Here is a 12,069-nt window from a genome sequence, read left to right on the forward strand (position 1 = left end):
TTTCGCAATTTCCGCAAAGTTTGCGTCGAGTTTTTCATTGAGAAAAATTTATTATATGATGACATAATTCGCGACTAAAAACCATGTTTGACGGCTCCTCTGACAACGAGAATGGCCAGACCCCACTTACCATGGACAGTTTGTTGTATTATTACATGAAAACCAAGCGTTCATGGAAAGATTTACAATACGCTGTGCGAACATCTCGTTCTGTCCAACAAAAGCTGATCAACAGAATCCCAAGTAACTTTACCTTCTCTGGAGATAGACTTTATTTCCTTGCTGTTCCTCCTAACAGCAGAGAAAATACTATACACTACGTGGATATACCAGGACACGGAGCTAGTTGTGTAGGGGAATGTCTAGAGTGGCAGCCATTATTGGATATCAATCGACCTTTTGTTGGCTACTCGAAAGAGGAACAACTAATGAGAGAGAGAAAAAGATTAGGATCTTTTGGTATTACGTCTTATGATTATTGTAACATGTCAAGGAGATTCCTGTTTTCTTCCTCGAATAGTTTACACACCTTTATAGATATTGGGAAAGATAAGGTAAATGTACTGTGGGAGAGAGGGAAGGTGGGAAATGGCTAGGCAGTTACTTACTAGGGGTGGGGTGAGGGTCTTTAAGTGGACACCCGGAAGCAACAGGATTATCATGATGTTCCTGAAGGGTGTAAGAAGTGAGAAAAAAGATTTATGAGAAATGGGAATTAATGAACTTGGATAAATGTAGCTTCCGATACATTTTGATTGATAGCAGCAAAAAAGGAAATCATATCTTGCTGCTCGCAGCTATATATACCAACATATTGTTAGAAAATCTACATCTACTCTATAGTATCAGCTATAATGATTTGATTTTCTCAACAGGAAAACTGTCAGTTACCATTCAGCGTACATGAGGTTCCTTCACAAACCAATGATACTAAAATGGACTCTAAACTGTGTCCTATTAACTCCAACTTAGCAGCATTTATCCATCATAATGATATCTGGGTTACTAACCTAGAGACAGGACAAGAGTTACGACTAACACATTCTAATAATGGATCAACCAATCCAATAGAGGAAACAACATCGTCTGGGGTGGCGTCCTTTGTGGCCCAGGAAGAGTTTGACAGATATACTGGTTACTGGTGGCAACCACAATGCTTTATCGATGAAAGTAAGTACAGGCAACACCAGAACTAATATTAAAATCAGGTCCGTTGCAGGTCATTTTTACGTTATTAGCTAAAATGACTGGCAACCATAAGATTTGACTAAACAAGTTTTAGCTTCAGGCCAGACATTGTCAAGTGTGATAGACAGAATAAAAGATCAAATTTCGAATATTTAAGATTATATATTATATATTTATAATAGTAACCGTTACAAGGCTATCAGCTTAAGTTGCAAAGTCTTTTCAACCCTGCTAAAATAAAGACAGTGTCCTAGTATTAATGACCAGCAGTTGTATTTAGCCATGAGCATTGGGCGTGGTTGCTTTAGGTTAGGGATTTTTTCTAGATTGTGATTGTACTTATATGATTAATTATAATTTTGATGTTTGTTTTATTTTTTGTAGATAAAACTATAAGTTACAAAATATTGTATGAGGAGGTAAGATTTCATAAGATGATGTCATATATATTGATGTCATTAGATGATGTCATAAGATGATGTCATATATATTGATGTCATAAGATGATGTTATAAGATGATATCATATATATTGATGTCATAAGATGATGTCAAGATGATGTCATAAGATGATGTCATAAGATGATGTCATAAGATGATGTCATAAGATGATGTCATAAGATGATGTCATAAGATGATGTCATAAGATGATGTCATAAGATGATGTCATAAGATGATGTCATAAGATGATGTCATAAGATGAAGTCATATATATTGATGTCATAAGATGATGTCATAAGATGTCATAAGATGATGTCATAAGATGGTGTCATAAGATGATGTCATAAGATGGTGTCATAAGATGATGTCATAAGATGGTTTCATAAGATGATGTCATAAGATGATGTCATAAGATGATGTCATAAGATGGTTTCATAAGATGATGTCATAAGATGATGTCATAAGATGGTTTCATAAGATGATGTCATAAGATGATGTCATAAGATGGTTTCATAAGATGATGTCATAAGATGATGTCATAAGATGATGTCATATATATTGATGTCATAAGATAATGTCATAAGATGATGTCATATATATTGATGTCATAAGATAATGTCATAAGATGATGTATAAAGTTCTCCAGTCTTTCTCCCATCTGCCATGCTAGCATGCTAAATTGCAATCCATTCTTAGTCTAGCCATGACATGTAGACTGCCAGATGTTATTCAGGGTAGGGATCTATTTAACCAATAAAACAGCTTTTCCATGCTCTGTTCATTAATAAATCATGCAGGAAGTGACATCATCACGAAACAAGTGATATAAGAAGCACAACCCATATGCAGCCAATCAGCTATCACATAGTATCCAAGCTATATAATTATTGTGTAATAATGATGTCATCTGTTCAACAGGTTGACGAGAGTAATGTTGAAGTTCTCAACATAGTGGCATCCCCTGAGGGGGCTACACAAATCAGTTCTGTAGACAGCTATAGATATCCTAAAGCAGGTAGATGATGGATATTCAGCTATTTAAAGAGAGGGTTGGTGAAGGTTTCGTTGCATGTTCCTTGTAAAGCTCCAAAAGTTTTTTTATTCATATGTAAATAATGTCAGCACAGAATAAATTATGCCAAATAAATGGTAGACAGGGTTTGTGCAAGTTCCATATTGTTATGACCTTTCACTGATTGTATATTCGCTGATATACCATAGTGTAATTTTGGCTCCAAGTGCAACATGCAACAATGCCTTCCCAACCTTGCTGTGTTGCTCTCTTAGCAACCACAGTATTCAAAATATCCTTTGACCCTTCTGAGTGAATTTACAAGGATAAAAATCCTCTCTATAATTCATTTAACCTACCTACTTGGCATTTTCAAAGGATTTGAAATTATTGAATCAGAAAAATGAAACAATGGAATGTAGTTTTTCATAGTATTTTATCAACAGATTGGTTAAACAGAGCCCATGAATCAGTACATGATTGATTTTTTCTGTGACAAGTGATAAACTTTGAACCACTCTAGTGATTTCCTTACTAATGAAATTAGGATGTCATGACGAAATGATGGTGAACTAAAAAATAATGGTTAATGCGATGTTATGTTAAGGTTCAAGCAATGCAACATCAAAGATGAAGATTGTGGAGTTTGCTATTGATCAGTCTGGACAGGTAAGGCAACTAGCTGAATGTGTTTAACAGCATGACATGCAAAAGTATGACAGGTGGTAATTTATTCACATGCTTTTATGCACTGGCTTTTGTATGATAAATGGACACATTTTGATTCCAAGCTGATATGGTTTACTTAATTAGGTGTGCAAAAGCTTGTTTGGCAGCAAAAAAGCCTGTGCCCAGAGGTTGTTTCAGGGTTCAACCTGTGAGTAAGCCATGCCCTGACTTAGATCAGCCCAGAGGTTGTTTCAGGGTTTGATCTGTGAGTAAGCCATACCCCGACTAAGATCAGCCAAGAGGTTGTTTCAGGGTTCAATCTGTGAGGTAGCCATGCCCTCACTTAGATCAGCCCAGAGGTTGTTTCAGGGTTCGATCCGTGAGTTAGCCATGCCCTGACTTAGATCAGCCCAGAGGTTGTTTCAGGGTTCAATCTGTGAGTTAGTCATGCCCTGACTTAGATCAGCCCAGAGGGTGTTTCAGGGTTCTATCTGTGAGTTAGCCATGCCCTGACTTAGATCAGCCCAGAGGTTGTTTCAGGGTTCTATCTGTGAGTTAGCTATGCCCTGACTTAGATCAGCCCAGAGAGCGTTTTAGAATATTGATAAAATAGATGTTTTTATTATGATACTGTCAGATGTGTGACACAGTTATGGTGTATCAGCTGATGGTGCCGTTAGATGAAATATTTCCTAATATGGAATATGTGGTGCGAGCAGGGTGGTTGCCAGACGGACAGAGGTAAATACTAAGTATATTATTATTATTTATACAAACGTAGAATGTATATATGATAAACACAATAAACAAATTGCTAACAAGTTATCAGTGTTTGAACAAAATAGAGTATGAAAGCTGAAAGCTCCTATCATTAAAAATGTTAACCATAGAACATGTACACAATATATTATTTATGTTAAATATTTGAAGTGTAAAAAGCTTGGTCATTGGCTAGATAAAATATTCAAGATATTATGCACACTGTGATTTGCTGACTACTGTGTTTATATAAGAGGACAGAGACACACTCCCAAAAAATCATTAAAAAAGATTTTATAAAAACAATATTTAAAGGCTGCTTATGTCTCTGTACTGTGATATAAACACTCTGGGAGCTGTAGAGCACTCGAGAAGCAAGAGAAACACTTTGCTATGCTTAGCATTCCTAAGCTTGCTTCTCTTGTACTCTACAGCTCACAGCATGTTCATATCACAGTACAGAGACATGCGCATGTATGTGTTTTATATCCCTTTATTAAATAGTGGATAATGAGCAATAACTATTATTTAAGGTTTATTATTTCTAACATTTATTTTCAGTGTATGGGTACAACTGTTATCCCGTAACCAGCAGCATATGACGATGGTTCAAATCCCATTAGCTTGCTTTAGTCATATAGTTCCATCAGAGTTTGACCTTATAAGTTCATCAGATTCTTTACCCCTGATGAAGGTCATAGCAGAAGATACCACTGACATATGGATTAATGTAAGAATGAAGATAATATCGATCATTTTCTTTCCTTGAAGGCCATGTATTATTCCCTTGAGTATTATTTTTTTCTTTACTAGAAATGCTTTTTAGCTATGGTGCAAAGTTTTCCATTTCAGACCATTGTCATTCTCTTGAGTATTATTTCTTTCTTTGCTAGGAATGCTTTTCAGCTATGGTGCAAAGTTTTCCTATTTTAGACCGTGTGTCATTCCCTTGAGTATTATTTCTTTCTTTACTAGGATTGCTCTTCAGCTATGGTGCAAAGTGTTCCTATTTCAGACCATGTGTCATTCCCTTGAGTATTACTCACCTATTTTTTTGAACCTTGTAGTTATCAGATATTGTCTACTTCCTTAAAAATGCAACATCAGAGACTCAGTTCATCTGGTCCAGTGAATCCTCAGGTCACAGACATCTGTATTTGGCTACAGTCAACAGTCGTCATGTGATGTCACGAGGAAGAAGTAGAAGCTTCCTTGGACAGAATTCTGTGTACTACCCCCTGGTGACTCAGCAGCAGTTAACAGACGGGGATTGGGAGGTTGATGGCAAGCAGGTAAAGTTATGACACCACTCCCAACCCTCTCCACCCCCAAAAATATCAATCCTCCTCCATTGGGAAGTTATGGATATTTTCTGGAACTACACAATATACTCTCCTTGGGTCCTTCCACTTCTTGGGAATACCAATCTTTCTCCCTGAGGGAAATATGGATAATACTGCTTACAAAATGTTGTTTATCTATGCAAATGTAAACAATATTACAGTGTTATGACTGTCCCTGGTGGAAATCCTGGACAGGATCTTAGGTAGGATCCTAACAGGATGTTATTCACAGGATCTTATTCAGTAGGATCCAGGATTTTCTAGGATCTCATAGAGTATGATCACGTGTAGAATTTGCACCAGGGTGTACTTCTATTAACTGTATTGTTAATTTGTTTCTTTTCAGATTTGGGTTGATGAAAGCAGAAAACTTGTTTATTTTATGGCGACCAAAGAAACACCACTAGAACAGCATTTGTGAGTTATCAAATCTTGTTAATATATTATTAGCTACTGATCTATTTATCTTTTGTTATGATTATGACTTTTAAAAGTTATCAACAAGGAAAGTCGTAAAAAATGTAATTTTTGCTTGTAGATATGTAGTGTCATATGATGACCGTGTAGAGAAGACTATTCAGAGACTTACTGAACCAGGAGCTTACCACACCATTACCATGAATGAGGTATGCAATATATATAATCAATATTACCATGAATGAGGTATGCAATATGTATAATCAATATTACCATGAATGAGGTATGCGATATATATATAATCAGTGTTACCATGGATGAGGTATGCGATATATATAATCAATATTACCATGGATGAGGTATGCGATATATATATAATCAATGTTACAATGAATGAGGTATGCGATATATATATAATCAATGTTACCATGAATGAGGTATGCGATATATATAATCAATGTTACCATGAATGAGGTATGCGATATATATAATCAATATTACCATGGATGAGGTATGCAATATATATAATGAATGTTACCATGAATGAGGTATGCGATATATATAATCAATATTACCATGGATGAGGTATGCATGAATGAAGAATTTGGAGGTTGATATTTGCAGAGGGAGATAAACTGGAAAACCCTGAGAAAAACCCTCGAAGCACGGGAGAGAACCAACAAACAACTCTACTCACACACAACACCAAGCCTGGCAGGAATATAACTCAAGTCACATTTGTCAGAAACGAGGCCTTAGCAGCGCACAACAATCATTCTTCCCTACAATATGTACATATTTTATTCTCAATTTGGAATAATAATTATTTTATAATATTTAAATACTGTGCTTACTTTTGTAGGATTTCACAAAATTTGTGTCCCTGTCGTCATCTGTGAATGAAACACACAAAGCTGTAGTATATCAGATCGACAATGACGAGGTGTCTGTCAATAATATTCCCATGGTAACCATTGAGCCAATTGCCACTCTGCTGAAATCTGAAGGTAAAGTGATGATAAAACAGCAAGTTAACCCACCCTACAAAAGTGATCCAACACAGAACTAGCCTTGACTGTGTCCTCACTAACTTGTATATCTGATTAATTTTATTGTAATTTTTTCAGCTATTGGAGCAGAATCTTGTCCACCGGAAATATTTTCTTATCAAAGCAAACAAGGTGAGTTGATGATAACAATTATGGCTACCATCATATCATCATCTTAAAGGTTTTCCACTGAAAACCTGCCCCTCATCATCATCAGTTTATCATTGCTGTCATCATTACCATAATCATCATCACCATCATCACAATCATCATCACCATCATCTTCATCACCACCATCATCATCAACATCACCATCATCACCATCATGTATCATCATCTTTACCATCATCATGCATCATCATCATCAACATCACTACTGATATCATGATTACTATACTTATCCTCCATCATCATCAGTAACATTTTTACCTTCAATCATTATCATCATTAGATTACCAAAGAACTTCAAGATCATATTTGCTGATAATAATACATATTTTATTGTTGCAATCATTCTGTTCCTTTAGGACACCAAGCTTATGGTTTGATCTGCAAACCCCTGAACTTTGACCCTGGAGAAAAATATCCAACAATACTGTACGTGTATGGTGGACCACAAGTACAGGTATGACTATATACACCATCATCATCACAATCATCATCACCAACATCACCACCACCATCATCATTATCTCCATTGTCATCATCAACACCATCATCTTCATCTTCATCATCATCAGCAGCAGTAGTACCATCAACATCATCATCATGCATCACCATCATCATCAATATCATCGTCATCACCACAACCATCATCATCACCATTGTCATAATTTACATGTATCATTGCCATCATCATAATTATTGTCATCATCATTATCATCACCATTATCATTATATCATCAGCATCATTATCATTACTCCATTGCATAGTCATCATCATGTTGGTCTGTAAAGATTTTCCAGTAAAACTACATGAATTGTTAATGAGGTATGATTCTCTTGTTCTTCAGTTGGTAACAAATTCATACAAAGGAGTGCGATTTCTGAGGCTTCACACTTTAGCCATGTTGGGCTATGTAGTGGTGGTGATTGACAGTCGTGGATCTTCCAGAAGAGGACTGCACTTTGAAGGACATATAAAAAATAGAATGGTACTACAATCCTAAAATTATAACACCACCATCTTGATTTTAATCATTTTAATTCAGTGTTAAGGGCTTTTATTTTGGTAAACAATGGAAATCAATTAATGAGTGCTACACTGTGCATAAACACTGTCTATATTCATGCACAGAGCTGTACATTTGTGTAATTTGAAAGAAATTTACATGTGCAAAAATGACGAAAAATCGTGCAAAAACTGTTATAATACTTCATCTGAGGGGTATTGTACTTTATTTGTGTCAATAATCCTTTGGCAATAGGCACTGGTGTAATAGGTATTACATTCAGTGTAAAGGGCTGAAGGTAGAGTAACATCCAAGGGTTACAAGTGCTTGTTATGTGTGTGTTAAAGTATCAAACTTATCCATCACAAGACAAACCCTACAATTATAAAGAGTTGACCCAGGAGGGTGCCGACACCCTCGTCACACCCCATCAAACCTGACGTTCAATTGATTTTATTATCTTAAACTTTAGTTTTGCCATCAGTTAGAATTAACTTTCGTAAATGTTTGGACCCCCCTTCAATAATATACCTGGATCTGCCCTTGGATCGAAAGTATTTTTTATTTCATTAATCTGTGTTCATTTACGTCCCATTCAGGGTAAAGTAGAGATAGAAGATCAAGTGGAGGGATTGGAGTATATCGCCAAGACAACCAACTGCATTGACATGTCTAGAGTAGCTATCCATGGATGGTCGTACGGTATGTGTACGGCGTACTATACTCTACGTGTATACATGGGTAATAACTAGTCTTGATGTTTCTTGATGTTCATGTAATGTTCTTGTTCTTTTCAGGTGGCTATCTATCTCTTTTTGGTCTAATTCAGCGCCCAGACATTTTCAAGGTAAGTATGCCGGCATTATATAGGCTTATAGTTGATTTTATCATAATGATGATAATTATGATGATGATGATGGTAGTTGTGATGATGATGATGGTAGTTGTGATGGTAGTTGTGATGATGATGATGGTAGTTGTGATGGTAGTTGTGATGATGATGATGGTAGTTGTGATGATGATGATGGTAGTTGTGATGATGATGATGGTAGTTGTGATGATGATGATGGTAGTTGTGATGGTAGTCGTGATGATGATAATGGTAGTTGTGATGGTAGTTGTGATGATGATGATGGTAGTTGTGATGATGATGATGGTAGTTGTGATGATGATGATGGTAGTTGTGATGATGATGATGGTAGTTGTGATGGTAGTCGTGATGATGATAATGGTAGCTGTGATGATGATGATGGTAGTTGTGATGATGATGGTAGTCGTGATGATGATGATGGTAGTCGTGATGATGATGATGGTAGTCGTGATGATGATGACGGTAGTCGTGATGATGATGATGGTAGCTGTGATGATGATGATGGTAGCTGTGATGATGATGATGGTAGCTGTGATGATGATGATGGTAGCTGTGATGATGATGATGGTAGTTGTGATGATGATGATGGTAGTTGTGATGATGATGATGGTAGTTGTGATGATGATGATGGTAGTCGTGATGATGATGATGGTAGTCGTGATGATGATGATGGTAGTCGTGATGATGATGATGGTAGTCGTGATGATGATGATGGTAGTCGTGATGATGATGACGGTAGTCGTGATGATGATAATGGTAGTCGTGATGATGATGACGGTAGTTGTGATGATGATGATGGTAGTTGTGATGATGATGATGGTAGATGTGATGATGATGATGGTAGCTGTGATGATGATGATGGTAGCTGTGATGATGATGATGGTAGCTGTGATGATGATGATGGTAGTTGTGATGATGATGATGGTAGTTGTGATGATGATGATGGTAGTTGTGATGATGATGATGGTAGTTGTGATGATACATCATATGATGATGGTGATTATTATCATTATTATTCAGTAATTATGATGATGATACAAGATGATGACGATGTTGCAAGATGATGGTAGTGGTGGATATCATGGTGATGATGATTACACATAATGTCTATAGTAATTATCAACCAAGGCTCACCATATTGATGTATTTCAGGTTGCTATTGCGGGTGCTCCTGTGACGACATGGGAAGCATACGACACAGGATATACAGAGCGTTACATGTGGATACCACAAGAGAACAGCAGAGCGTACATGATGAGCTCAGTTCTGTCTTATGTAAATAGTTTTCCTGATGAGTAAGTACAATAATCTCTTCACTTCTACAGTGAACTCTTGTCTTGCGGACACCCCAATATTACGGACACCTTGCTATTACGGACAGGAAAAAAATCCCCGACAAAAATGCTGACAAAGAAATGACCGTAAAAAATTTTCACTATTGCAGGCGCTAGCTATTACGGGCATGAATTGACGGTCCCGAGGGTGTCCGCTGTAACGAGAGTTGACTGTACTGAGTTGCCACTGTATCAATCTCTAATTATTAATCTTTAGTTTTCTTTGTAAAGCTTTCCTAAATCTCATTAAGTGATGCTAATAACAGTTTATTATTATTATTTATCTTGCTTATTACTGCAGGGAGAATAGACTACTTCTAGTTCATGGTCTGATTGACGAGAACGTCCACTTCACCCACACCAGTTTGCTGATCAATGAGCTAGTCAAGGCCTGCAAGCCATATCGACTCATAGTAAGCCATGAATTAATTTCACTGATTTTTGACAAATTCCCCGTTGGCTCATTTGGTTTGGCACCAGCCTGTTGTGCAGGATGTTGTGGGCAAACCAAAACTTTCTCTCAAAATATCTCAGAAGAAGTTGCTTTCTTTGCTCTAAAAATATCTGCAAATGTTTGCAGTGGCTTGGATGACCATGTAAGACAGCAATCCTGTCCACATTTTTACGTTCAATTGATGTTTTATTTATTTGATTTGATTATCAAGTTTATTTTACAAGAGTAGCACATTACAGTTTGCACTGCTTAACTAGTGGTCCTCAAAAACATAGAGGGCAACAAGTTTATCAATACTAAATCGTGACTGTCATCCATCCCCATTAAATACAATTCTTTAAAATATCATTTGAAACTTAATTACTACTTATTCGGTGCGTTTTAAGCTCTTTTTCTACTGTTGTAAGCTCATTTATTTTATTTCCTGTTTAGATCTACCCAAATGAAAGACATGGAATACGACAGACTGTCTCATCAGAACACTACGAAACATCTATGTTATCTTTCTTACAGAATAATCTTTAGTACTGAAGATTTTCTTTTGTAATTTTATTCCTTTTGAGCTTCAATATATTGCTGCATTGCTTGAGATCTTCTGAAGTGAGAATTATGCATGCCACTGCCTCATACAAGAGGCTATCAAAATGGTTATATGGTGCATGGAGGTGGTCTTAGATACCCTGTGCAACATGCCTGCCTCATACAAGAGGCTGTTAGGATGCTGGTATGGTGCATGAAGGGGGTCTTAGATACCCTGTAAAACATGCCTGCCTCATACAAGAGGCTGTCAGGATGCTGGTATGGTGCATGGAGGCGGTCTTAGATACCCTGTGCAACATGCCTGCCTCATACAAGAGGCTGTTAGGATGCTGGTATGATGCATGAAGGGGGTCTTAGATACCCTGTAAAACATGCCTGCCTCATACAAGAGGCTGTCAGACTGCTGGTATGGTGAATTAAGGGGTCTTAGATCCCTTGCACAGCATGCTTGCCTTGTGCAAGATACTCAGATGAAACCAGTCCACTCTTGTGTGGTGTGAATGTAAAACATTTTAATGCCACTGTAGAAAGTGATTATTTCTTAAATTCAATAAAATTATGTATACTGATCTAATATTATTTTTTTATTACTTATATAGTGCAAAAATTCATTAAAATATATGAGCTAATGCGCTTATAATAATCTCTTCTTAACACACTTTGCATGGGCCGCAGAAGGGGTGGGGCAGGGGGATGTAGCCCCCTATTTTTCCTTTTCCCCTACTTGTCTCTTATATTTTCCCATCTTAGCCCCCCGGCTTTTTAGCTTGCGTCCCCCGCGTTCAACAGGTAACAGAGCTCGCATTCTACCAAAAAGAAAA

At 36.9% G+C, this 12,069-nt stretch overlaps 1 protein-coding gene across 1 annotated transcript; it reads left to right on the forward strand.

The window, feature by feature from the left end:
• Positions 1 to 6: 6 nt before the first annotated feature.
• LOC116296264 (dipeptidyl peptidase 9) lies at positions 7 to 11,817 on the forward strand. Its single transcript, XM_031704266.2, has 19 exons — positions 7 to 554; positions 876 to 1,170; positions 1,573 to 1,607; positions 2,547 to 2,643; positions 3,248 to 3,309; positions 3,947 to 4,050; positions 4,630 to 4,798; positions 5,136 to 5,360; positions 5,758 to 5,828; positions 5,950 to 6,037; positions 6,691 to 6,835; positions 6,956 to 7,009; positions 7,405 to 7,502; positions 7,891 to 8,031; positions 8,649 to 8,751; positions 8,847 to 8,896; positions 10,073 to 10,215; positions 10,556 to 10,667; positions 11,141 to 11,817. Exons 1-19 carry the CDS (start codon positions 84 to 86, stop codon positions 11,231 to 11,233), a joined length of 2,556 nt encoding a protein of 851 aa, XP_031560126.1. The 5' UTR covers positions 7 to 83; the 3' UTR covers positions 11,234 to 11,817.
• The last annotated feature ends 252 nt before the right edge of the window (positions 11,818 to 12,069 follow it).

This window comes from Actinia tenebrosa, unplaced genomic scaffold (assembly GCF_029948245.1).
Source record: "Actinia tenebrosa isolate PJP-AT-01 unplaced genomic scaffold, QUT_ActTen_1.0 PGA_scaffold4__44_contigs__length_22323623, whole genome shotgun sequence".
Classification (NCBI taxonomy): Eukaryota; Metazoa; Cnidaria; class Anthozoa; order Actiniaria; family Actiniidae; genus Actinia; species Actinia tenebrosa.